At 54.6% G+C, this 27,837-nt stretch overlaps 1 protein-coding gene across 14 annotated transcripts in view; it reads right to left on the reverse strand.

Annotated features, from left to right (window-relative positions):
• Positions 1-12,997, reverse strand: part of RBPMS (RNA binding protein, mRNA processing factor) — a 133,918-nt gene extending 120,921 nt beyond the window's left edge. For 6 of the 14 annotated variants that reach the window (XR_006175902.2, XM_042856316.2, XM_042856312.2 and 3 more), the window contains exon 1: positions 9,424-9,710. Coding sequence is in view for 10 of the 14 variants with exons in the window: in XM_042856316.2 (XP_042712250.1) it covers positions 9,424-9,486 (63 nt within the window). In the remaining 4 variants the exon portion in view is untranslated. Of the gene's footprint in view, positions 1-9,423; positions 9,716-9,969; positions 9,993-12,967 lie in introns of those variants that run through there. The other 8 variants (XR_006175901.2, XM_042856317.2, XR_010601684.1 and 5 more) reach the window with 7 other exon arrangements.
• Positions 12,998-27,837: the final 14,840 nt, after the last annotated feature.

Genomic DNA, 27,837 nt, shown 5'->3' on the forward strand with positions numbered 1-27,837 from the left:
TTTGACACTACAGGACCTGACATGAGTGAGATTCGAAGTGTTAGTGTCTTTGTTTCTAGCCCTGTCCCCAGCTTTGCCTCATTCCTCTGTATTGCTCTCAGCCCGGTGGGGAAGGCTGGCTGCTCCCAGGTGACCCCAGAGAGCAGTTTGCGCGCATGGACCTCAAATATGAGATTCCTCCCTATTTCTTTCACATGCTGAGGCTGGTTCTCTCCTGTTCTGCACCTTGTTTGGTCACTTACATCCTTGTGTGAGTGCAAAGGCAGTGAAAAATGCTACCACATCAGAACGGAAGCATTTGCCAGCCCTGTGCATAGGCGTCTGTGGGACACAAGAGACACAGGCAGTGGGGAAATCAGGCCCCCTATGCACTCCCTCATCAGGGTTCCCACCACACATGCTATGTAGCTAGATGGTGATGACAACAGACCATGGCAATGCAGCCAGAAGGCCCTTGTGATCAGTGGTTTCCATAGCAATTGACACCTGATTGACCCCATCACTTGGAAAGCCTCTCCTCCCATCTCCCCTGCATTTCCTGACACTGGGAACAATCTGTCACCTGCAGACAGCTCCAGAGACATTGGGATGCAATAAACTTGTTTGCCCAGCCCGGCTCAGGTCACATTATGCAACCTCAAGAGGACTCCAAACACCCGGGATTTACAGATAAAATACAGCCGAGGCTGCCTGGCGGGTACAACACACTCCCAAGCAAACTTTAACTTGAAAGGGTGAAAGGTGACTGGCAAGGCAGTGAGTATGAGTCACTCGCAAGGCACTTAATTAACTACGCCAAACTAATACTTAACCCAAGCCTTCGCATCACCACACTTCAGCAGAGCTAACTTTAATTTTCTACTCGTGGTTTAACAGGTTGGCTGCCCACTGCCCAAGAATAATCACTTACAAGTCAGAAGACTGGAATCCTGGTTACAGAATAAAATGACGGCAGTGGAATATTTGACCAGAATTGCTCTACAGTCATATGGCCTGACATCCGTATTTGTCAACATCAAACCGATTTTGCAACGGGACTTTGCTTCCAGTTACTCTACAGCTCCTGCGGACGGTGAATAAACTGAAGCGTCCTTGGAGAAACGATTTGGTAATATTGTCAAAGGGTGACAATAGAGGTTGGTCATTAAAAGTTTCTGCAATTCTAAGGGCATCTCTCCTCCCACCGCATCATCTAGCTCCCTACGGAAAGGCCATTTCTGAGTGATTGATGATATGAAGCTACCCAGTCTCAGATTAATTTATTAGCCCTGACTGGCCACCCTTCCTCACATTGAGTAGCTCTCTACTGCATGAGTGGTCCCTTGGAAATCAATGCGGCATAAGGGAGGGGAAATCTGGCCTGTATGTCCGATAAGGAGGGAGGCGCATTGCACTCAGTGGATTTCTATAGGTCACAAGAGGCTGGGATGAATAGAAGAAAAGGAAAATGTAAGTGATAGTGAGCTCTGGGCCCTACGTCCTGCCCGTGGGATTCTCTGTCTTCGCTTGTAGCCGGCAACACAAGTGAAACTGACAGCTGGTCTCAATGAGCACTGGATAATTCTGAAGTGCCTCTAGCGCTCGCTGCCGTTACAAGCCCCAGTGCTAGCAGAAGAACGGTATTCTTTGAGGAAAGGATTTTAAAGGGGTGAATGAATGTGTGCGCGGCAGCGAAGGGAACGAAGCCGGGAGAGGAGCTGGGGCAACGGAGCAAGAGCCAAAAGGAAGAGACAGAACAACATCATTTAAGACCTCAAAAGCTGGCAGGCTTCTCTCCTGTTGGCACAGAACGATGTTCCTGAAATTGACCTGTAAAACGCCCCCGTCCTTTAGGGGAGGGGAATTTCACCACAACAGCGAAACACCGCACAACACGCGTAACATCCCCAGCGCAGGACAGGACGACGGCAGCCAGAGCTGCTTGGTACGCCCAGCGCTCTCCGCCAGCAGGGGACATTCCATGCCCGGGGATTAGTCCTGACATAAATACTCGCTCCATTAACGGAGTTGCTCTCCGTTTGGTTTAGATTACCAGGGACTGTTTAAGCATGTTGCAAACCCACAAATTCACTGACATAAACAAGACCGTCTTCGCTGGGGCCCAACTGGGATTTGCAGCTTAGGGTTGCCTGGTTGCCGGCCCCAGGACTCATCCCCGCCACGCAGGGCCTGGTGCTCTCCTGCGTTTAGAACAAGTTCAAAGCCACGTGGCCCGGAGGGGGCTGCAAAAAGGGAGGAGGAAGGTTTCTGCCCTGGCATGAGGCAGTGTGGGAGAGCGTGAGCAGTGCTGCTGTAGGCAGCGGGGCTTGGGGCTTTGCCACATTGCTCCCCCTGTTCCCACCCAACACAGCCCTGCTCCCAAGGCACCTGCGCGCCGGTCATGCAGCCATTTGAGGGGGACGTTTGCTGACTGCCCGGATGGGAGGGGCTGACTGTTCTAGCAGCTCTGCCTAGGGGAAGGGACGTGGCCACATGAACAGCAGCCGTCTGCAAGCAGAGGGCAAGAGAGATTTCATCCTGGGCTGGGCTGAGTGCTCTGCTGATGCCATCCACTCAGGCCACACGGGCGCACCAGGCCCACAGACCCATCATGATAAAAGCACAGCTGGAGGGGCCTGGCAGGGCGCCCCCCTCCTCCCAGAGAGGCAGGCCCAGCAGAACAGGGCCCTTCCTCCCCACCAGGAGGGACAGTAGGGGCTTCCCCTCCCCTTCTGAGAGGCAGGGGTGACAGCTGGTGTGCCCCCAGCATTTACGCCACCAGGGTGTCTCTGCTTGGGAGGGACATCTGGGCCCACTGCGCTGTTGCTCCTCCAACAGCACAGAGCCCCCTGCTTGGCTGGCAGGTCCCGCAGAGCAGAGGTGCTTGGAATTAATACCCCAGTGAGACACATGGGGCAGCTCCCCCGCTCCCCAGACCGATGGGCTCAGGCTCTCTGCAGACTCAGGCAGCGTCACTATATCAGTTACACTCCCAGGCAGCTCCTCCCCCCCTCAGAGCAATGGGCTCAGGCTCTCTGCAGACTCAAGCACATTTTAAAGCTTTACTTCACCCCTGAGAACTAGACACACATTTCTTTTACAACACGAGCTGCGATTCTCATGCAATCCTGTGACCCCAGGGGGTGGAGCTCTAGGCTTGGGTCTATATTGTCTGGGCCTTCATCCGGCCCTGCCTACAACAGCTCAGCATGAAGCCTATCGGCACTGCAGAATAAAGCAATCAGAAGACCTGTCATGAAATCCCAGAGACCCTGGCAAACAGCAGCAGGGGAGAGGAGGAGGGGAGAGAAGCAAGAGGCCGAACACTCAGGCAGGAGATCACTATGGAGGTGAAGTGGGAGCCCAGGGCCAGGACAAGGGCAGACAACTGAGGCAGCATTACCACCGAGTTATTTCAGGTCTCTGAGTATTCTCTAGGGCACTTAAGCAGTAACGGAAACTGGCTATTTGGGAAACAGCCTAAAAGCCAGACAGTTTCTAAGAGGGGAAGGATAGCCCAGTGGTTGGGGCGCTAGCCGGGGACTCATAGACCTGCGTTCAGTTCCAGCTCCGCCACAGACTCCCTGCATGACCTTGGCCAAGTCACTCAGCCTCAGTTCCCATGTATACAAAGACAGGACCAGCCCTGTCCTACCTCCCAGAGTGCGAGGGTAGAGCTGGGGAGGGGCTCAGCTGGCACAGGGATGGGCTCCGTGGACGTACGTTATTAGATTGACACTAGGAATTATTGCCAGAAAATCCTGGAATATTTTCAGCTGCCTCCCGACTCAGGATTCCTGAACAGCGATCGCTGACCTCCCCCATGGCCAGACTCAACCACACTTCCACATGCATTCAAGGGCCAACACACTCTCTCTACTCCTGGGGTGAGTGTGGGGGTCCCCCACTCCTGTCTGGAACCCCTGCAGGCCTGAAGCTGTGCGGGGAGCAGCCAGGCCTGACAAACCCCTCGGCCAGACTTGGGAAAAGTGAGCTTCAGCCACCTTAGAGTGGGCAGGTGTCTGGTTTTCGATCAGAAGGCCCGGTCAAAAAGGGGCCCTGGTGGCTCCAGTCAGCACCGCCGACTGGGCCATTAAAAGTCCGGTCAGCAGTGCTGCGGGTCTAAGGCAGGCTAGTCCCTACCTGTCTTGTTACCACACTGCGGCCCGGAAGCGGCCAGCAAGTCCGGCTCCCAGGCGGGGGGGAAGGCACGGGGCTCCGCATGCTGCCCCCACCCCGAGCACCGGCTCCGCACTCCCATTGGCCGGGAACCTGGGAGTCTGCCTTAGCCCCACTGCACTGCTGACCAGGAGCTGCCCGAGAGTGCCCCAACCCCCTACCCCAGCCCTGAGCCCCCCCCCAACCCAGAGCCCCTTCCTGCATCCCAAGCCCCTCCTCCTCGGCCCCACCCCAGAGCTTGCACCCCCAGCCAGAGCCCTCACCCCCCCTGCACCAGCCCTGATCCCCCTCCCACCCTCCGAACCCCTTGATCCCAGCCCGGAGCCCCCTCCTGCACCCCAAGCCCCTCATCCCCAGACCCACCCCAGAGCCCGCACCCCCCACTCCAACCTCCTGCCCCAGCGCAGAGCCCCCTCCCACTCTCCAAACCCCTCATTTCTGGCCCACGCCAGAACCTGCACCCCCAGCCTGTACCTTCTCCAACACCCCAATCCCCTGCCTCTGCCCAAAGCCACCTCCCATACTCTGAACCCCTCGACTCCACCCCCCAGCCCGGAGCCCCCTCTTGCACTCCAAACCCCTCATCCCTGGCCCCACCCCAGAGCCCGCACCCCCAGCTGGAGCCCTCACCCCCTCCCGCACCCCAACCCCCTGAGCCAGCCCGGTGATACGGTGCAAAGGCCACTCAGTGCCTGGCCCTCAAAGGTAAGAGCCAATTTCCAAGCCTGGAGCCTAGAGTAAACGAGAGAAACCCAGCGTGCTCACCACCATCCTCCACACACCCAGCAGAACCACCGCCCTTCTGACTGTCCCCAAATGGGCCCGGGCTGGAAGGAAGTTCCCTGCCGTGTCAGAGGGACCCACCTCTTGTCTCTTCCCTACAAAGAGTTATAGAGATTCATCAGGAGCGTTCCACTCTTGGTAACGTGCACTAAGGAACAATGCAGCCAAATAGTCATGCGCTCTTTACACAACATGGTCTGCACTCTGCATAGCACGCTGGCACCATTCCAAACACAATGATTTCCCCCTCCGTCTTCTGCTGGACATGACGCCAACGTTTTGGGCCTGCTCCGCCTCCTACTCAATGTTTTGCTTGTTGACTTTACTGGAAGCAGGGTTAAGCTCTCAGTGAGTAAAAAACCATCTATATCCCGTTTAAATACAATGAAATACAACCTGCCTTCTATGCTGAGAAGATACACAATGGAGTGATGCAATCCAGAGAAAAGTACTTTGTCACAGCCTTACTTACAACGTTCCACTTGCCCGCTCACCTGGGAAGAGTACTGGTTTGATGGACAAAAATAAATAATTATTATTTATTATTATAATTATTATTATTAGCCATGCAAAGGGCGGGCAAGTCGTTTAGTACCGGGTACATTTTCAAGCCAGTTTTACAATCCGTGTCAGAAATAATGCAATTGGTCCATTTAACCGATGTTTGTATTCTGTGGTGACGTCCAGCTGAACCAGGAACAACATGAGTCAATGGCTGGAAGTTGAACCTAGACAAATTCAGACTGAAAACTAAGCATACATTTTTAAGGGTAAGGGTTTTAACGTGTGGGACAATTTACCATGGTGGATTCTCCATCATGGACAATTTTCAAATCAAGATGGGATGTTTTTCTAAAAGCTCTGCTCTGGGCAGTTCTCTGGCCTGTGGTATGCAGGTCAGACTAGATCATCACAGTGGTCCCTTCTGGCCTTGGAATCTACGAATCTGTCCAATGAGATATGATACGTCCTCCCTCTGCTAACAGGCTGGGAGGAGCTCATATTTGGCTGTTATTATATTCAGAATACCTAGATCAGCGGTTCTCAACCTGTGGGTCGGAACCCCAAAGTGGGTCGCGACCCCATTTTAATGGGGTCACCAGGGCTGGCGTTAGACTTGCTGGGGCCCGGGGCCAAAGCCTAAGCCCAAGCCCAAGCCCCAAACCCTCAGGTTTCAGCTCTGGGTGGCCGGGGTCAAGTTACAGGCCCACACACCTGGTCCTGAGCCCTTGGACTTGAGCTTCCCCTCACACACACACGCCCCCCAGGGGGGCGGCCAGGCTGGAGTGGGCTCAGGCTTCGGTCCCCACTCCTGGGGTCATGTAGTAATTTTTGTTGTCAGAAGGGGGGTGCGGTGCCATGAAGTTTGAGACCCCCTGACCTAGATTATCCTGACTTCCAGTCACAGGTAAAACCCAAAAGCTTATTGGACATCTAGAAAATATTCTCTTTCCAGTAACATACAAATGGTTTGAATTTCACCTTCCATCCGTCTAGGAGCAGTTTGAGAATCTCCCCATTATACGATGAAGTTTAATATGTAAGTATTTTGCTAAGATTGTATCTGAACCAGACACACACAAACAGTATGGGGGGGGTGCGCCCATGCATGCTTACATACATGTATGCCATTAACTCAGTGAGCCAGTCCCAAAAGAAACCTAGGTATTTTCCTTTAAGTGGGTGAGCCCAACCCAGGGATGGGAGGCCCCTCCCAAGCAGGGCCGCACAGAGGGGCGGCAAGTGGGGCAATTTGCCCCAGGTCCCGGGCCCTACAGGGGCCCCCACGAGAATATAGTATTCTATATTATTGCAACTTTTTTATGGGAGGGGCCCCCGAAATTGCTTTGCCCCAGGCCCCCTGAATCCTCTGGGCAGCCCTGGTCCCAAGCACAATGACAAAGTAAGTACTTCAATACTTTGCAGAAAGCCGCAGCCCTCCAGACTGGCAAACCTTCTCTATGATCCCCCTCCTGCAGAGCTGGGGGAAGTACCACTCACTGCAGGCAGCCCAGAGCCGCCCGCTTCACACAGCTGCTACCTGAAGGACAGGTCCTGAGATTTAACCCACTCCAAATAGTTATACTCCTATTAGGGTGACCAGATAGCAAGTGTGAAAAATCGGGACAGAGGCGGGGTAATAGGCACCTGTATAAGACAAAGCCCCGAATATCAGGACTGTCCCTATAAAATCAGGACATCTGGTCACCCTAACTCCTATGTGCTATAAAATATCACGCGCCATGTGGGTGGACGTGCAGAATACATTAATGGGAACTTGTTCAGGAAAACCTAGCAGTTCGCTGGACAGGAGAGTTACTTCATTATCTGAAACTCCTATAAACACACCATTCCACTCCTTTCACTGTATTTGTAGACGAACTGTACGTAGACAGAATATTTACCGAATGGTGGCGAGAAAAGAGACCGGAGAGATTTGACTGGCCACCAGGAATCCCACCCTAAACAGATCTCTCTGGGTCACTGCACTACACCATCCCCAAGGTAAGAAGTCACAGAAGTTTGTTCTATTGACTGGGAGCTACTAGGTGCCTGCTCACATCTCCCTCTGTGGGTCTGTGGTAGGCAAGCCGCAAAGATGAAATTTCTTTCTTAACTGGACAGAAAGGTAGGTAGATGCCACAAGAACCTGCCCTGGCGAAGTGTCTTTCACGCCAGCAGAACAGTATGATCCCCAGGGGAACAGTTATCTTTGTACAGTATGGTTTCCAAAAAGGACAGTTTTCAGAGAGCAGGAGGAAAGCGTAACAATGGAGCAGTACCAGCAGATGAGATGGTTTGCTGGGCTTCAAAATGAGGTGGGGCCCGTGAGTCTGACCTGGCTGGCTCTTAGAACACAGACTAAACCAAATGACGCTGAGAGTTACTAAAAGTCATGAAATGTGTCCAAGCACTAGGAGCCAGGTGTTCTTTGCGAGACGCCTCTCCTCTCCTCTCCTCTGCTCTCCTCGCCGGAGCGCAAGCCGCCCCCCTGGCCTTGTGCCTCAGCACTGGAGACTTGCATGCAGACCTGTGCAACCGCACTGCCCTGGCAACGCTCAACAGCGCCGGGACTCTGCCCCGGCTCACCCCTGCCATGTTGTACTCGATGGAATGTGCATATTAACTCTCCTCCCGCCCCCGCTGCTCTCTGTGCTGCCCTGGGATCCCCCAGCCAGGCAGGGTCTGGGGAGCGCCAGCCGGGCCCCCGGCCCCCAGCAGTGCCCGGGCCGAAGGAGTCTCTGGGGCCGGGCTCTGTCCCCGCAGCGGCGAGGGGCGATTCCCGGCCGGCGCGGAGCGAACACCTGAGCGACCCCCGCCGGCCCGCTGCAGTGCCCGGGCTGGACGGCCATGGAGCCCGGGGCGGACCGGGGCAGACCGGTCAGGGCGGGAGCGAGATCGGGCTCCAGGGTCCTGGAACCCGGCCGCTCCCTTCGGGAACTTCCCACCCCATGTCCCGCTCCCCCACGAACCGCCCGCTCTCCCTTCCCCTCCGGGCACCGCTCCCCTGCCCCGCTCCCCCTGTCCCCTCTGCCCCGCGCCCCTCCGGGCACCGCTCCCCCGTCCCCTCTGCCCCGCGCCCCTCCGGGCTCCGCTCCCCCTGTCCCCTCTGCCCCTCCGGGCTCCGCTCCCTCTGTCCCCTCTGCCCCTCCGGGCTCCGCTCCCTCTGTTCCCTCTGCCCTGCGCCCCTCCGGGCACCGCTCCCCTGCCCCGCTCCCCCTGTCCCCTCTGACCCGCGCCCCTCCGGGCACCGCTCCCCTGTCCCCTCTGCCCCGCGCCCCTCCGGGCACCGCTCCCCCTGTCCCCTCTGCCCCGCGCCCCTCCGGGCACCGCTCCCCTGCCCCGCTCCCCCTGTCCTCTCTGCCCCGCGCCCCCCCGGGCACCGCTCCCCCTGTCCCCTCTGCCCCGCGCCCCCCCGGGCACCGCTCCCCTGCCCCGCTCCCTCTGTCCCCTCTGCCCCGCGCCCGTCCGGGCACCGCTCCCCTGCCCCGCTCCCCCTGTCCCCTCTGCCCCGCGCCCCTCCGGGCACCGCTCCCCCTGTCCCCTCTGCCCCGCGCCCCTCCGGGCTCCGCTCCCCCTGTCCCCTCTGCCCCGCGCCCCTCCGGGCACCGCTCCCCCTGTCCCCTCTGCCCCGCGCCCCTCCGGGCACCGCTCCCCCTGTCCCCTCTGCCCCGCGCCCCTCCGGGCACCGCTCCCCTGCCCCGCTCCCCCTGTCCCCCCTGCCCCGCGCCCCTCCGGGCACCGCTCCCCTGCCCCGCTCCCCCTGTCCCCCCTGCCCCGCGCCCCTCCGGGCTCCGCTCCCCCTGTCCCCTCTACCCCGCGCCCCTCCGGGTCCCCCTACCCCGCTCCCTCCGGCCCCTCCTTACCCTCCTGCCCGCTCCCCTTCGGCTCCTCCTACCCCGCTTCCCCTCCGCCCCCCAAGCTCCCTGTCCTGCTCCCCGCGGGTCCCACTACCCCCTTTGCCCCGAGCCCGGCAGGTACCTCCTCCTCGGGCAGGCTGGGCTCGGCCGGGCCGCTCTCCTTGTCGGCGGGGAGGCTGTTCATGGTGCCGTCCCGGGGCGCACGGAGCCGGCTGCGGAGAGGCTGGTCCCTGCCGCTGGCAGCAGCATGAGGAGCTGGCGGCGCTGCACTGAGCCCCCGGCAGCCCGGCCCGGCAGGGAGCTGCGGCGCGGGGGGAGGGACGGGGGGCGGGGGAGCCTGTGCTGCCGCCGCTGGGCCAGGGGTGCCCGGTCCGTGCGCCCTACGCGCTCCGGGCAGCTCCCTCCCGGGCACCCCGGGGGTGGGGGGCGGGGGCAGGGCGGACAGGGGAAGTTGGGCGGCATGAGGGTCAGAGAGGGAGGGGGAGCCGGGCTGGGTGTGGGGAAATCCCTAAACTCCCTGTCCCCAAGACACGGTCTCAGCACGAGCTCCCTCCCACGAGCGCCCTGTGATGTTTAGGCGCCATCACGGACAATGGCTCAGCCCTAGCTGGGGGTTCACCGTTCCCAGGCTTCCCAGAAAGCCAAGGCCTAGAAACTTGGCTTTTACCATGAACGCTGAGCTTGTCCTTTACCGGCTGGGTTCTGGCAGGAAGGGTTCCCATGACTGGGGGCTTGCCAGAGTCACAGACCAGCCAGTTGGACTTCCGCTGGGACACTTTGTACCTCCTTTTTGTTAGCCCTTGCTTCTCCCGCTCCCCCTCGCCTGGGACTCGGAGGGCCGCACAGAGCACTGGGGCTGGAATTCAGACCCTAATCCTGCGCCTTTTTGGCATCAACAGCCAAACTGGCATCACCCCCTGGGGCCCTGGCACTCAGGGCTGGCTCCAGGCACCAGCCCAGCAAGCAGCCGCTTGGGGCGGCCAACGGTGAGGGGCGGCACGTCGGGCTTTTCAGGGGCAATTCGGTGGCAGTTCCCTCACTCCCTCTCTGAGCGAAGGACCCGCCGCTGAATTGCCGCCGAAGACTGAAGCGGGGGCAGTAGAGCTGGAGATCGCGGCTTTTTTCTTTTTGCTGCTTGGGGCTGCAAAATCCCTGGAGCCGGCCCTGCTGGCAGTGCAAACTCCCAGGGCTAGCATCACCCATTTATATTTCTAAGGCACCACACACCCACCCCTATGGCACTGCACAAAGGGACTCTACAATGGCTGGCGTGCCACTCAGCTGGGGTGGGGTGGGGGATCCCCGAGACGCTCGCCTCTCACTTGCCAAGCGCGAATCACTGCAATCAAACAGGCAGGATGAGACCCATTCAGGCTAGGAAAAGGGTGCAGGTTTTTTTAACAGTGAGATTAATTAACCATTGGAACAATTTAGCTACGGTCCTGGTGGATTCTCCATCACGTGGGGTCTTTAAATCCAGTCTGGGGAGGGATGGGGGGGGGGCGGGGTCTCGTTCTAACAGACACAGTCTAGTCAACCACCGGTTGCTGGGCAGGATGCAGGAATCCCTGAGTGAGATTCTGTGGCCTGCAAAATGCAGGTCAGACTAGATGATCATGGTGGTTCCTTTTGCCCTTACCCCCTGGGAATCTCTGAAATCAGAGCTGGAAAAGGCAACAGCCCACAAGGGCTCCCTCCATTAGCGGGTACCCAGAGAACTTGTGGATTACATTAAGCAGGAACATAACATTGAACATACACCGCGAGCGGGAGATGAGTAAACAAGCATCCTCTGGAATCAGCCGCCCTCACCAAGGGCGCTTTCAAATTGGCATCTCTTCGCATTTCCTGGTGCCGGCTTGGGCTCGGATCCACCCGCACTGAGCCCCACTGAAGCAGTGCACTCCCACGGCAACTGGCTCTGCCTGCACAGGTCCCTACTCCCCCCATACGATTTACACCCCTGGACCTTGCCCACTGCCAGCCCCCCGCCCTCATCTCGCCCCACTGAGCGCAGTCTGAGCCCAGAGAGGAGTGGCCGTGCTGCAGGCAGGGCAGGGGAGAGACCGGACTGTCCCTCCGCACACCAACCCCCCCCCCAGAGTGCAAGCGAGAGATCCCCTCAGAAGAGGCACCTTATTGAAACGCAGCCTGCCCCTGTGAGGGAGAGCGAGGTCACACTGCACAATCCCCTATCACTGGGATGGGAACGGACAGGAATAACAAAGGGACCCACGGGCTCCCCCCACATGCTCCCTTCCCTGGAGGATTCCTACCCACTCTGACAGACCCCCTCTCCCGCCCCAGGGCCCAGCTTCCCCACCACCCTGCCAGCACTTGCATAGCTCGCCAGGCCCCCACAGCCCCATTGCGCTGAGCAGAACATATACAGGGAAGCACACGCTGTGCATGTCCATGGGCCAGAGCCCCTTGCAGGAGATGCTTGGAGGAGGGTCCTTCCCTGACCTGTGGGAGTTGCTTCATTCCCTTGGAGGTAACTGTTGGGTGCGGCCTGCACTGGGCCCCAATAACATGCTGCTCCATGTTATCCCTGGGTTTGTGTGTAACCACTTCTGGGGCCACCTCTATGATTGCTACCCTGGACAAACGGATGAATGAAGAATTTGCATCCCATCCAAAATATTTCCCCAGGCCTAGTTCAACTTCAGGCCAAAGCACGTGGCAGGGTGCTGCTGTACTGCAGTGGGAAGTTTTTGTAATATTGTTACATATCAGAGGGGTAGCCGTCTTCGTCTGGATCTGTAAAAAGTCCTGTGGCACCTTACAGACGTATTGGAGCATGCGCTTTCGTGGGTGAATACCCACTTTGTCAGACATCATATTGTTATGAATGATACACTTGGCCATGACTTACTTGATCAGGAGTTGCTACCCAGTGGGTACAGAAGGGTTAAGCAGCTGCAGTGGGGCAGAGCAGGAGACATGAGGTGTGTCTCTCCCCTCCCAGTATGGTCAGAGAAGGGATGAATGGGTGGATTGTTAGAGCACTGGCTGAAAAGACCCCTATCAATGAAGGATCTGCAAAGACAATGGGAATACCATGGCTGGGACATTCGCACCTAGCAACCAACCAAGATGAAGGAGGTTTTCCCCCCACCTGGCTGCAGGGAAGCAGAGCAAAGGCCCTGAGTTGGAGAACAAAGGGGGCAGCTGGCTGGATTAAGAGCTGGCCTTTGGACCGACACAGCAGCTCTCACCTGGGACGGAGAAACGAAGGGACAGAGCCAGTATGGACTATGCTAACCAGGACATCCCGATGCTGTGTTCCAACTGGCTAATCCATCCAGGCTGCCTGGGGTTACTGCAAATGCTTTGTAGAGTCCAAGGCCAGAAGGGATCAGTGTGATCATCTAGATCGGTGGTTTTCAAACTTTTTTTCTGGTGACCCAGTTGAAGAAAATTTTTGATGCCCGCAACCCAATGGAGCTGGGGATGAGGGGTTTGGGAGGGGCTCAGGGTTGGGGTGCAGGGGTGAGGGCTGGGAATGAGGGCTTCAGGGTGTGAGAGGGGGTTCTGGGATGGCGGTGCAGGCTCTGGGGTGGGGCCAGGGATGCAGGGTTTGGGGTGCAGGAAGAGGCACCAGATTTGTGGGGGCTCAGGGCTGGGGCAGGGGATTGGGGTGCAGGGTTGGGTGGCAGACCTACCTCCGTCAGCTCCATGTCAGCGGTGCAGCGGGGGTGCTAAGGCAGGCTTCGTGCCTGTCCTGGCACCGTGGACCGCGCTGCACCCTGGAAGCAGCCAGCAGCAGGTCCGGCTCCTAGGTGGAAGTGCGCAAACAGCTCTGTGCAGCTCTCGCCCACAGGCACCGCCTCTTCCCCCCAGCTCCCATTGGCCGAGAACCAGCCAATGGGAGTGCGGAGCTGGTGCTCGGGACGGGGGCAGCGCGTGGAGCCCCATGCCCCCCGCCCTGCCTAGAAGTCAGACCTGCTGCTGGCCGCATCCGGGGCGCAGCGCGGTGTCAGAACAGGTAGGGACTAGCCTGCCTGAGCTTGGCACCACCGCCACCAGGACTTTTAACGGCCTGGTCCTGACCAGAGCCAGCGCGACCCAGACCCTTTCATTCTGTGACCCAGTTCTGAGTCGTGACCCCTGGTTTGAAAACCACTAATCTAGCCTGACCTCCTGTCTGCACTGGACCAGAGACCTTCCCCACTTGCTGAGATGCAATGATCCCTGAAGCGGGGAAAGGCGTCTCTCTCAGTTGGACTCACTGAGCAGACCTCCTGGTGAGCAACAGGAAAGATGGAGCCCAGAAGCTATCTAAGAAGCTTTGAGGCCACGTGGCCTACCCTAAAGAAAGCGTGGGACTCCTAGGGGTCTGGCACAACAAGGGGCTGTTGTCTGTTTAAAAGCTGGAGCGTAGCTCCAGGGCTGGCTTTAAGCCGATTCGGCCGGTTCAGTGGAATGGGGCCCCGCGCTTTTTTTTCCCCGCAATGTCCGGGGCTGCCGGCGGAGCGGGGAAAAAAAAGAAAAAAGCCGCATCCTGCTTCTCCCCCCTCCCTCCAGTGCTTGCGCCGCCATACAGCTGATCAGCGCAAGCCTGGGAGGGAGGGGTGAGGAGGAGGAATGCGGCGTGCTTGGGGAAGACGCAGGGCCAGGGCGGGGATTTGGGGAGGGATCCAATGGGGCAGTGAGGGGGCAGGGCTGGGGGAAGGGCCAGGGCGGGGATTTGGGGAGGGAATCCAATGGGGCAGGGAGGGGGCAGAGTCGGGGGGGAACGTGAGACAATTCGCATCCCGGCGTGGGGCCCCGCACCTGCTAAAGCCGGCCCTGCGTGGCTCTGTGACAGAGGCATGCCCTTCTGAGTGAGACACAAGCCCATGAATGATGTCATAATGGGCTTCCTCTCCAAGGATCTCCCGATCTTAAAGTATGGGTCACTGACAGGCCAGCCCCCAGGACGCAGGCACAATCGGTTGGCTCTGTGCACGCCCAGGAAGGCTGCTGCTTGAAGTTTTTGCCATTTTTGATAACAGCTAGTACTCAGTTCCCAAATTAAGCCACTTGGATGTTTCCATGTTAACTTTAAACACAACACAAGCAACTTGCCCCTTTATGGACCTGCCAGCTGCAAACATGCTTGGGGGGGATTTTGCTCCTCAGAACCTGCGTCGCTCTCTGACATTCCGCAGTTGGGAATTTACACGGGAAAAGCATCTTCCCGAAGTGGCGGGTGAAGCAGAGGTGACCTAATACAAGCAGAGAGGAGTGAGCTTGGTAGCAGGGTGGGTTGGTTACAGAAGATAACTTACAAGTCACTTGCAAAATAGGTGCCCTGGGCCATGCCTTACCCTGCTCGAAACAGGGTTTGAACCACACACGTACGTCTGTAGCTCTTTGCACGACACAAGGGGCAAAAGCGAGACAGGTCGGCCTTGCAGCTGATGATGCCCGAGTCGGGGCAGCACCTAGCTTCCCTCCCTGGCCTGGCTCTGCAGCATGGACAGGAGCTCAAAGCAAGAAAACCTCATTTTCTGCACTGAAGTGAGCACAAGGGACCCTTCGGGAGCAGATCGCGGAGGAAGAGCAGTTGTTTTCACCCAGGGATGTTTCAGAGGACACTGCGGTGAAGATCCCAGCATTGCGTGGTACGTGCAGGTTGGTGAAACAACACCCGTCGCACATGCACTGGCAGTGATGAGATGTAGAACGCTTCATGCTCTTAGCCCACAATCTCACCATGGGGCCATCGGTTGGGATTCAGGGAAGGCTGAAGACATCCGCTGTTGTTTTGCGGTGAGCTGCTCTGTACGTTAAACATGTCCTGCCGGCACACGGCTTAACACAACCCCTAGCTGGATCAGTCCCACACAGCTTCTCCCGCATTGTTCGCTGGCTAAGCAGTACTCCCCTCCCTGGGAACTTAGTCTGCAGACTGGTCTTGAGCGACCACCTGAGCCAGCCGCAGTGACAGACACTGAGTGCAGCACTGTACAGCGTTCCTGGGGCAGCAGGGACGGCCTTCTCTTGGTCTGGGGCTAATACAGTCAGACAAGCCTCTCCCTGTACCTATCACAAGGTGACGGTCCAGGCCAGCACAGGCAGTGATCTGCACCATTGACTGAATCAATACTACACGTTCAGTGAAAGGGCCGGGCTGCTTGTTTGTCAGACACCACTCCCTGTCTCCAGGCTCTTCCACAAACTTTCCAGCCTTAGCCTTCCCTTGGCTGCCCTCTCCTTGCCAGGGAACGGAGCCTGTAGTCTGTGCTGCCCGTGACACCCAGAACAGCCCCTCTGTGCCTAATGGAATCCCTCCCTCCCTGTTAAAATCTCCTCTCCAGCCTCGGGGCTATACTAACCCAGTCGCTCTCCACCGCAGCCCTCTTGCTCCCTCCCAGCCCCGTCCCTAGGTTCTGCCGGATGGGCTAACCCCCAGAGATGGCCTGAATTGCACTATGAACTCAGCCTCTCGTGCCATCTCTGTGCCTGTGTTCTGTCTCCACAGAGTGCGGCTGAGCCCTTCATGGCGTTCATCCCCTGGCAGGGGGCCCAGCCCGAGAGTGAGGGCCAGGCTAGTGCTCAGAAGATAGCTGGTGAGCGGGGCACTGGCCTGTGACTTCCAAGATGTGGGTTCAAGTCTCCGCTGTGTCCCAGGCTTCCCGCACAGCCATGGGCAGAGGTGTGTGGGCCTCAGTGGGGGTAAGATCACCTTCCCCCCCAGCTCAGAGGTGCATCCACACTGTGGTGATGGGGCTGTGTCTACACCACCATTAGAAACCCTCAGCTCGCCAGTTGTGACTCAGACACATGGGGTTAAGGGGCTGCAGCCCAAACTCTGGGACTCTCCCACCTTGCAGGGTCCTAGAACCCGGCCTCCAGCCCAAGCATCTACCCCCGCAATAAACCAGCCCTACGTGCCCCAGTCACTTAATTGCAGTGTAGACATACCCTAAGAGAGCGGATGGCTCCTTATATGGGTGTCATGCTCATGGAAGCAGTTTTAGCCAATCCGGCGTTTTACCAGTGTGTTCAGCTAATGCTGTTTTCTTGAGACGGGCTTATAATCTCGCCCTTCCCCCTCCCCACCTCCTCCTCTGCCATTTTCAGTGACCCAGACCATGGCCTGAAGCAGCCGGCTGAGATGGGCTTGGTTTAAATGCAGCTCGCAGTCCAATGCTTGCAATACACCCTGGGCGGCTGCTGTCTGAGCCCTGGGAGCAGGTGATGATAGGTGCGTTGTAGGAGCAATCAAGGCCAGAATGCCTGGAATCTGGGCTGGCCAGGCAGTGGCGGGGGAAGGGAGAACTCTCTCTGCATTGATTTTGGACTATGTTTGAGAAATAGAGCCCGGTCCTGGTTTGTAAGGCTGAACCCTGCCACCGCGCCGTGCCCAGGGGTGTCAGATCCATGGGAAAAGGGCTGAGGGGTGATGCAGATGCGAAAGGGGCTGCACAAACCATCCCCCACCCTGAAGCCACCTTGGTGCCTCCTGCAGAGATGCGGAGTGAACAGCTCACCCATGGCAGCGCAGGACTGGCTTGTGGGTCAAGCACTAACAGGCCGGGGGTATGGGCTCTGCTCCCATCTCTGCCCCAGACTCAGGGTCAGTGAGTGAGTCCCCCAGGGCTGGATTTTCAAAGGCGTTTAGGTGCCTAAAGCTGCAGCTAGGGCGGGATTTCCAGGAGCACCCAAGCAGGTTAGATGCCTACCCCCAGGAATCCTAGGATAAGGAGGAATGGGTGTAAACACCGGGGCTGTTTGCCTTAACTAGGCAACATGGCTCATGTCAGTTTGCTCCTGTCCACTGAGCCCAACCAAACCGCAGTTTCTTGCCCAGTCAAGACCAGGCCGAAGAGCCCCCTCGCAATGCCCCATGCACTTCCTGCAGGTCTCCACCCACCTTATGATCACTCCCTGGGGCTCATCGGGGCACTGCTCAAAGGGGCAAAGTAGGAATCCCCTGAGCTGCCCTTACTTGAAGTCTTTCCTGCTGTTAGGAGAGGGAGGGAGGAAAGGCTTTTACTCTTACCAAATACCAAGTGGCTGCCTAGCAGCCACGACACAGCGCGAGAGAACAGCCTGAGGACAATTGGTGGGAAAATGGGAGGCAGAGGGATTTCCATGGGAAATCCCAACTTTTTGGCAAAACATCAACCCCCAAAATATTTAGATTCAAAATGGAGCCACTGGGAGGGGAGGGGTGTGTCAGGGGAGCCCCTGGCCATGATGCATCATGGGAGAGGCAGTCTGGCCAGACAGCCTGGCCCATAGAGAATGGGAGTAAGGTTCCTGACCTGCAACACCCTTTAGGCACCGTGGAACCATTTTGAATGGACATAGGCCAGTGTTCAGCCATGATGTATTGGAAAGCAGACCTTCCCCAGGAAACAGGTCATTGTGTTGAAAACCCAATTTCATGGTTAATGTTGAAGACAAGCTTTGACAGAAAATGTTGTGGCCAAACTTAACAGAGAGGCCAATAGCCGTGATGTGGGTGGGGTAGCTCTCCGCCCAAGGAAGGCAGATGTGGGACTAGGCCAGGAAATTGGGTAGACATCTTCCACTGATGCCAGCACAGGCAGGAGGTCTGCTGGAGAGAAGATGCCTGGGTCAGCTGAGGTAGCTTAGTGCTTATATTGGGGCCCCAGGGGGAGTGCTGGGAACAGCTATGCAATAGTCCCTTGTGCCACGCTCACAGGAGCTCGCTACCCTGTCTTCATTTCACAACCTGGGGTGCCAGCACACCAGGGGCAGGGCCTTCTCACAGCAGGGAAGTTCAGATTCACACGTGAAGCGCTCGACTGTTGTGGGCCACCCCCCCTTCATAAGAATGGTGCCCCCAAGGCAGCCAGCAGGAATAGCCAGACCCAGGCAAACCCCTGTGATCGATCGAGCAGTGTAGCCAGCACCGTGCCTGCTTATAAAACTTCTCTGGGCTCAGCGCAACCCAGCACCAGTGCTTACCTGCTGCTCGCTCCATTCTGTGCCCCAACGGGGCCTACGTGGGGGTGCGGTCATTGGGACCTCACCCGGGGAAGTTATTCCAGTATAAGGGAGGGGGTGAATTTGAACTGCGATAACTAGACCGGTGTAACGCCCTGGGTGGGCGCTCTGCCCCAGTCAACACTAGAAAGCTTTGCAGGTGGCGTTCCCCCTCCTAGTGCGATGCCGTGAATACAGGCATCACTGCATCTGCTGGTACAGCTCATACTGGTTCCCCAAACATGATAAGGAATACTGGGGGAAAAGTGCTTTTGCCGGGATACTGTCTACACTAGGGTTATTGCTGGCATAAGATGTTAAAAAGCAACATTGCTACACTGACAAGATACTAGTGTAGCCCTGGCCTATAGGGGATTGCTTCCACCATCCATACGCCACACTCCTCTCCAGTAAATTCCTTAATTAATAAACAATAGGACTGTCGATTCAGCGCAGTTAACTCACAACTAAAAAAATTAATCACGATTAATCATACTGTTAAATATTTTGCATGTTTTTCTACATTTTCAAAAATATTGATTTCTATTACACAGAATACAAAGTGTACGGTGCTCACTTTATGTTATTTTTGATCATCATTTTTACAGCGCAAACATTGGTAAACAAAAGAAATAGTATTTTCAATTCATCTCATACAAGTATTGTAGAAAGCAACACAGGACGCGCTGTTGCTTTTTACAGATCCAGACTAACACGGCTACCCCTCTAAGTATTGTAGGGTGATCAGATGTCCCGATTTTATAGGGACAGTCCTGATTTTTGGAGCTTTTTCATACATAGGCACCTATTACTCCCCACCCCCTGTCCCAATTTTTCACACTTGCTATCTGGTCACCCTAACCTAAAGTACTCTAGTGCAGTCTCTTTATTGTGAAAGTGTAACTTACAAATGTAGATTTTTTTGTTACATAACTGCACTCAAAACAATATAAAACTTTAGACCCTACAACTCCACTTAATCCTACTTCTTGTTCAGCCAATCGCTATGACAAACAAGTTTGTTTACATTTACGGGAGATAATGCTGCCTGCTTATTTACAATGTCAAGCCATTTATTGCGATTAATTTTTTTAATCGCTTGACAGACCTAACAAACAATAATGACAACAAAAACAAGATCACAAGTCTGAGTTTGCTACAGCTGGTAGGGCTGACCAGGAAGAGAAAGTGACACTGGCCTTTGTCCTCCTTCGTGAGGCTGGTTGGCTTACCTCCAGCAGGAGTGCTTTCACTCTCTCTTTCTTGGCCACCTCCTCCAGTCACCAGAAACCTACAACCCGCTTTACCAGTTTCCAACTTTACTGTAAAAAGTAACAATGTTAGGAACCATTAGGAAAAGGATAGATAATAAGACAAAATATCATAATGCCACTCTATAAATCTAAGGTACGCCCACACCTAGAATACTGAGTGCAGTTCTGGACGCCCCATCTCAAAAAAAGATATCCACCTCTACCTCGACAGAACACGGTCCTCGGGAGCCAAAAAAAATCTTACCGCGTTATAGGTGAAACTTATCCAGCTTGCTTTGATTCACCGGCGTGCGCAGCCCCCCCGAGCACTGCTTTACCGCGTTCTATCCAAATTCGTGTTATATCGGGTCACGTTACATCGAGCTAGAGGTGTATTAGAATTGGAAGAGATTCAGAGAAGGGCAACAAAAAAGATTAAGGGTACAGAACAGCTTCCCTAGGAGGAGAGTTTAACAAGACTGGGGCGGTTCAGCTCGGCAAAGAGACTGGGGGTGGGGGGGGGGGAAGATACGATAGAGGTCTATACAATCATGAATGACATTGTAGTGGGGTGGACACCCGCTCCTGCCCTGAAGGGCTTAAAACAGCTCTGGGAGAAGGCTGTTGCAGGGGGAAGCAGCTACTAGGCTGATTGGTGAAGTAGCTGCAGCTAGGCCACGCCCCAGTCAGGGCCAGCTGGGCTGTATAAAAAGGCTGGGAGCCAGGAGCTCAGCAGTCTCTCTCTGTCTTCAGAGGGAGAAGGGCCTGGCTGCAGGGAGCTAGAGACAGGGTACCTGAGTGCAGCAGGGCTGGGGAAAGGCTGAGGAGCTGGGGAGCTCCAGCCTGGAAAGCCCCAGGCTGTGGCCTAGCATGGGGCTAAAAGGTACTGGGGGTTGCAGAGGGCAGCCCAGGGGTAGGCCAAGGCAGCAGGTCCAAACCCAACCTTGCCAGTGATGAGTGGCTGATACTGCAGTCTGCCCCAGGGCGTGGGGCTAGACAATGACTGGCAGTAGCCTTATACTGAGGTGAGGTAGGGATAGTGGGTGGGGGTTCCCTGGGGAGGGGAGACCCTAGTACTGAGGGGTGTACTGCCGGGGGCAGCACCCCAGATAAAAGGGCACTGGGGTTTGGGAGGGACACGGGCCAGAGGACAGGTGGACCACTGGCCTGCAGGGGGTGCTCTGGGCTGGATTGAGCTAATTCCCAGGATAACCAGCAGGAGGTGCTGCTGGGTGAGTCTGCTCCTCTACAGACATGGAGAAAGTAAGTGTTATTTACCCCTTCACATAACACAAGCACCAGGGGTCACCCAGTGAAATTAATAGATAGCAGGTTTAAATCAAACAAAAGGAAGTACTTCTTCACACAATGCACAGTAAACCTGTGGAACTCATTGCCAGGGGATGTTGTGAAGGCCAAGACTAACAGGCTTCAAAAAAGAATTAGATAAGTTCATGGAAGATAGCCATTGAGGGACCAATTAGCCAGGGGATGGGCAGGGATGCAACCCCCATTCTCTGGGTGTCCCTAGCCTCGGACTGCCAGAATCTGGGAATGGACAACAGGGGATGGATCATGTGATAATTGCTCTGTTCATTCCCTCTGGGGCACCTGGCATTGGCCACTGTCAGAAGACTGGATACTGGGCTAGAGGGACCATTGGCCATATTGGGTCAGACCATTCTTGTGTTCCCTGAGCTTTTATCTGGTAACAGCTGATCAAGAAACCTCTTCATTAACTCTCCTACCTCTACCAAATATGCCACTGGTTCCAGTATCTGCTTTGCCACACCTTTTCCCCCACTTTATCCCTCCCCTGTGATTTCACAGCAACACTGGCTGCCCTAGGAAGAGGTTTATGATGTGGGGATTTTCCCTGTCTGCTGTCTTTCAGTGAGTGCTCTCAGTAAGTCTGGTCTAGTACATAATGGACATCTTGAAAACGGCTTCGTTGGACTGGTCTGCGTATTTTTCTTTCAGTTCCCCCACTCTGTCTGGCATATGGTGCATCCCATTCCAGCCCAGGTTCAGCTAGTAAAGGGGAGTCGCATCTTACGGGGGGGTTAGGTTCTGAAGTCAGCACGGAAGGCAAAAATCGTGTATAGTCAAACGCTCATTGAGTGGAATGGCGGGCAGAATCACCCGCACTACAGGTACAGTATTTAAATTATTTTTCTCTTTTTTTGTTTTGCCGAGCGCGTATAGTTAAAATCGCGTACGTTAAATGCGCTTATGATGCGACTCCACTGTATAGCCATTTTCTGCCCATCAATGGGCATCTATTTCCTTCCCTTCCAATTAGCTCTAACCAATAAGTTACACTGCCAACCATGCCTATCTGCCCCCTAGGGTAATTCTGTAAAAGCACATGAGTGTCTCGATCTCACCCCAGGCAAAGTTCTCTTGTAACCCCCTCAGAAATCACTGACACGGCCACTCCTCCGTCCATTCCCATTGTCACTATCACAGCATTACCTTAACAGAACAAGGGGGCGGGGGGTGAGAGTCTGTTCATTGCCGCCACGTGCAGTTCTGGGCCATCTCCAGCATCTTTTCATCCAGGGACAACCGGCCTCTGAGCCCAACTCCTCCAGTCACAGAACTAGTTTAGCGGCTCCTGCTTGTAGGCATTGATGGCTTCCTCTTGGCAACTCCTTCGCTGTGCAGCGGGGCACTGTGGCAAGCCCGGGCGGCGTGTCCCCTCTTACCGCACTTGATGCACTGCAGCTTATTAAAGACATGCTGCTCCTGCCAGGGCAATGTCCCCAAACTGCATAAATAGGGGTCCCTCCATTTTGTTTGGATGACCATCAGCTTCTTCACCCCCCGCTGAGGGGGTTCACAATGGGGCCAGGTGTCAGGGATCCACAGGATCTGTGCTATGTCCCACTTTTAAACAGTCCCTTCAGTGTGCCAGATTCCCACGGGGCCCCACCTCTTCCTTAAGGGTTGGCCATGCAGCCTCAGAGCCTTCAAGTCTGAGCCTCTGGGCTCCAGCCCTCCTGCCTCACATCGAGAGCTGTGCCCAGCAAGGCCAGCTGAGATAGATGCCTGGGCTGAGACTTGTACGCTCCTCAGGGACCAGTGAACCTCAGCAAGTATTTTCAGTGACCCCTGGAAGCCTTTTCAAAACAGAGCAGGGTGTATTAGCCAGTAGGAACACAGCATCGGAAGTCCCCAGGCTAGCACAGAGACATAAAGGGTTAGTCATAGTCCATTCTGGTTAAGTCAGTGCTTCCCCCCCCAGCCAAGGAGCCGTAGTCTCCATTTTTGGCTCTCTCCCGGTCTCTCTTTTTCAGGCCCAAGTGAGGGCCCTCTGTCCAAAGGCCAGTTCTTACCCTAGCCCCCGGACACATCCAGACCATTGTCTTCCTGCAAAGCCATGCTGAGTTCACAGGCTCCACCTGCTGGAGGTGCCCATTGTCCGATGTTAATTGTCAGTCCCTGGGACTCCCCTTGTCTTGATCCTCCATTGAGATGGTCTGGTTTCCACCAGTCCTTTAATGACCCATTTATACCACCCCAGACGGTTACATGGCACCTGCTCTGCCGCAGGAACAAATTTAACCCTTCTTCACCCACTGGGTAACAATGCAAAATACAGAAGGAAACTGAGACGCACACAAGAATCACAAAAATATTACTGAAAATTTCCACTTGGTAAGTGTTGGCAGAGTTTTCTTTATAGATCCAAACGGAGCAGATCCTCTAGTGGCAGCTCCTTTTTATACACAGCCTTCAAAGTGTCCACAAACAAACTGAGCTCCAAGCGCCTATGTCAGAAAGTTACCAAAACAAGAAGCAGCAATTTTTTTTCTGGCTTGCCAAAAATGCAGAGGTACTTTTCTCCTTCCAGTTGGTTTCTTAGATTGAACATTTGTTGTTGTTGTTTTTTTTTTTTAAATGGTGGTGGACACCATGTTTCTTTAGAATCTCTGTTTGGCCTTTCAGAGTAGCAGCCGTGTTAGTCTGTATCCGCAAAAAGAAGAACAGGAGTACTTGTGGCACCTTAGAGACTAACAAATTTATTAGAGCATAAGCTTTCGTGGACTACAGCCCACTTCTTCGGATGCATATAGACTGGAACATATATTGAGGAGATATATATACACACATACAGAGAGCATAAACAGGTGGGAGTTGTCTTACCAACTCTGAGAGGCCCATTAATTAAGAGGAAAAAAACTTTTGAAGTGCTCCAGCTCACCCGCTTATGGTGGAAGACATAAGGTTAAGCATGGTAAGTGTGGTTTCTCTCACCCGTGTTAAACAAAGGGCTGTTTTCTTACCAACACTTGCATAAAAACACTGCTCAAGTCTGTGTATATGTTGCAAAAATCTTCTTTTCATTAAATTGGAAACTGCCCTTATTGCCACTGGCAGCCATTTTATCTTCACTCTCGCCTTTTATTTTTTTAATCACGTCCTTGTTGCTAGCTTTTCTCTGGTACGTTCATGGCAGACAGAGAAATTAGATAAAAACAAATACCCTGCTGAAAGGTTGAATTACAAGTCAAAACAACACTAGCACCCAAGAACCCAAAAACACACACACACAAAGAAAACAGGCTGCTTCCTAAGACAGCTAGGCACTACTCACCTCACCTGGCTTTAAGGGCTTGTTCCAGATTGATTGCTGCTAGTACACCTTGCAAGCAGGCCCAGGAAACACCCCCTATTCTCCCTACAGCCATTGCTTCCAATTCCAACAGTTCTCAACGCACCACAGCGAGCAGCTGGCGCTCTGCCCCTGTGCTGAGCTCTCCGGCCTGTCCCCTGCCTGATCCATGAACAGATAGATAGAAGAACCCTGAAAGAGTGGAGTAAAAACGGAGTTCTTTAAATATAGCATGTCAGAACCCATTGTTGCCTCCCTGTAGACCTGTTAATAAATTATTATTATTGACCTGTTCTGAGGAACCAAGAGCTCATAATGGAATTAACCTCACGTGGACCCAGAACATATCTGCCCTAGAGCAGGGACTTTGGGGCCTCATGGAAACAAAGCAGAACAGTCTTCTCTGCCAGTTGCTGCTCAGAAAAAGTTGACGTCTTTTCTGCCATATGCTCGTTGGCCCGACGTGTGCAAGCCAGTCACGCTGACCCTTGGTAGCCTGCTGCTAGTCCAGAAAAGGGTTCAGCCCTTAATCTCACTCTGCTCACTGCCCTCCACAGCCTTGGGATTCTCCCAGAAGCCTTTGCTTGGCTGGTTTCAGAGTAACAGCCGTGTTAGTCTGTATCCGCAAAAAGAAGAACAGGAGTACTTGTGGCACCTTAGAGACTAACAAATTTATAGAGCATAAGCTTTCGTGGACTACAGCCCACTTCTTCGGATGCATATTTGTTAGTCTCTAAGGTGCCACAAGTACTCCTGTTCTTCTTTTTGCTTGGCTGGTGGCTCTCAGCGGGACTCACATGGCCTGGGCCTTCACTGGGTTTAGAGCCACGTGGGGAGTTCCAGGAGGTCTCTGGCCCAGGTCCTGCTGGCAGACAGCTACGCAGGGGTTGTGCCACCGCCAGAGTGGGTTAATGGGAGAGCGCTAGCAGCAAAAGGGGCAAGAGATGTGGGGAAGGGGCCGGAGGGGTGAGAGAACACCCCTTGGCTACACTACCCCCAAATATCGACTCCCTCACTGGATTCTGGGCCTTACGAGAACAGCACCCAGGCAATGGCAGGGCAGTTCCGGTGGAGATGAATGTGAGTACACCCCTCCCTCCTGCCCTGAAAGGATCCTGGCTCTCTGCTTCCTTTACAGAGGAGTTCAGAGATGTATGCTTCTGCTCAGCAGGATCAGAACAGGGGCAGGGAGCTGCTCACACCAGGACACCAGCCTCAAGAAGGCCCCAGAGCCAGAGAAATGCGGATTGTGTGAGGCTGCCAGAGATAAGGGAGATGAAAGGCAGCTGTTGCCCTGAAGGGGCTTTCCCCAGTGTGAACACTGTGGGCATGTGTTAGGCTCAGAATAGTCACATTCCACAGAGGCCATTCTGTGGCTCTCCTTGGCTTTGGGCAGGACCCCTGGCCTTTCACCACCCTCGCTTGGAGCAGTTTGGGGAGGATCAGATCCAGGGTGGTGGGAAAGAAGAGAAGCAAACATCAGGATTTGCCGTCCTTCTGCAGGAAAAATCCAGCTTCTGAAATGAGCCCACCCCCAGCCCTGTTTGGGGTACACCGAGCCCAGCCCCCCTTGACTTGATCACTGCCCCCTACAAGCAAAGCCAACCACTGCAGCTGGACTTGTGCCCTGAGATCTTCCCCACACAGCCTCTGAGCGAAATGCGGCAAACCCAAAGGCCTCACTGGGACCACTGCGCTGCTGAGATCATTGGAAACAATGGCCTAAGAAACCAAATGCTCCAACAGCCTGTTCCTAGCGCTCCTGCCCCCTGCCTGACAGAATAGACACTAGCACCAACATTATCAAAACTAGCAGTTTTCAGCAGCATTGCCAACCAGGGCAGTAAAACCAGGAGTCAGACCCACACAACCTCAGGAGATGGGCTTAAAAATCATGGGGGGGGGGTTGTTTTTTTTAATTGATACATTTGGAGATCCTTTACTTCCCCTTCTAGCATCTGAGCCTGAAGATTGCACTCAGGTCACAACACTTTCAAGCTTTTCTCTGCAACCAGGAGGGGGGCTCGAAACATACACTTTTTTAAAAAAACAACGAAAGCTGAGATTCCCTCAAACACCAGACTCCAGGAGCTGGGACTTTAAATAAAAGCACCAAATAGTGTGAGAGTTGCTTTAAGATTGCAAGAGTCAGCAGCCTGTTAAAATTAAGCTTTTAAATCCATTACAGACTCCTTCATAAAGATTGAAGAGCCAGATTTTTAACAAGATTTAAGCATCTAAAGATGCAAATAGGCACCTGGTGGTGGGAGTTAAAAGTCCCTAGGTGCCTTGGGAGCTTTTGAAAACCCCACTAGGTGCCTATCTGCATCTTTAGACACCTAAACACTTTTCAAAATCTGGCCCTAAGGGTCTAACTTATAGGGTCCTGATTTGGGGGTTTCGGGAGCCCCTTCTGGCCTAAAAACATGAATTGGGAAATGTTGCTGCAATTCCTTAAAGGGGAGTAATTTTATTGTGTTATGTCTCCATTCCCCGATGGTCTGGGCTCCCCAGCCAGCCAACATCTCCCATGATGCACCATATCCCAACTCCAAGAGGTGAGACTGTAGTCAGTGCATCATGACAGACTGATAGCATGAAGAGCCAGAATAATTCCCACGAGGCACTAGAGCAGCATTTCACAATGGAAATTTTTCCAGTTTTGACTGAAATATTTTAGTTTCCAGTCACTTTTTTTGGTATTCACATTTCTGCTGAAAAATCAAAACTTTATGAAGAACAAAACAAACAAACAAAACCTTTTGACCACATAAAAGTGTTCATTCACCACAGCAGCGCCTCCTCATGGCCAGGCATGGCACAGCAGCTGTCTTCCCCCTATAGCACCCCTGCCGACCGTCACTCCCTCACTGCAGTGGTCTCTCTTCCCACAACTTGGCCCTCTGTCCAGGTCCCAGTTTAGTCCACCCCTTCCACAGTAACAGAGAGTCTAACCCAGCTATAGTCCAATGACCTTACAGCAAGTTTTCCATTAGTCTCTGGGCTCCATGGTCTGTACACCCCTCACCTCAGCCCTTCCTCAGTGACTGGTAGGAGAACCCAGGGCCACCCTCTACTCTGGGTTCCAGTCCAGGCACCTGTAGCTGGCAGCCAAGGTCCACTCCCTCAGACTCCCTACTGCCTCCATAAACCATTTCCTACCTCCTCTATTCCCCAGAGAGTGACTGCAGACTCCCTCCCTTCAACCCCATCTACTGCAAACTTCCTGGGTGGCTGCATAATCACCACCCAGTCCCTCCCCAGCTGGACTTCATCCTCAATTAAGCCTGGCTGTCTCTACCTGGGTCTCCTTCACAGGTGCTGCCAGGTATGTTAATTGGCCGCCCAGAACCACATTAACCCCTTCAGGGGCTGCGTGGGGGTGCAGTGGCAAACCAGTTCTTGTTTAAAACAGTGCGCAGAGATTCTGTGTAGAGCTACCGCTACACAGCTGAGCCCAAATAACTTCACACCTCCATCCAATTGGCCAAACTTTTCTCCTGCCTTGTGAGTGCAAAATGCTCCCAGATTCGAACCTTTTTTCAGACTTTTCTGCACAGTCATAATTCTCGCCCTGGCTCAACAAGGTGGATTGGCAGTGACCAGGGCCGGGTCTAGGTTTTTTGCAGCCCCAAGCACCGAGAGCGCAACTGCCCAAGCAAAAACAAAGAAAAATGGAATGCCGCCCCTGGAATTGTCCCACCCCAATGCCCTGCAA

The sequence above is a fragment of the Chrysemys picta genome, chromosome 5 (genome assembly GCF_011386835.1).
Source record: "Chrysemys picta bellii isolate R12L10 chromosome 5, ASM1138683v2, whole genome shotgun sequence".
NCBI lineage: Eukaryota > Metazoa > Chordata > Testudines > Emydidae > Chrysemys > Chrysemys picta.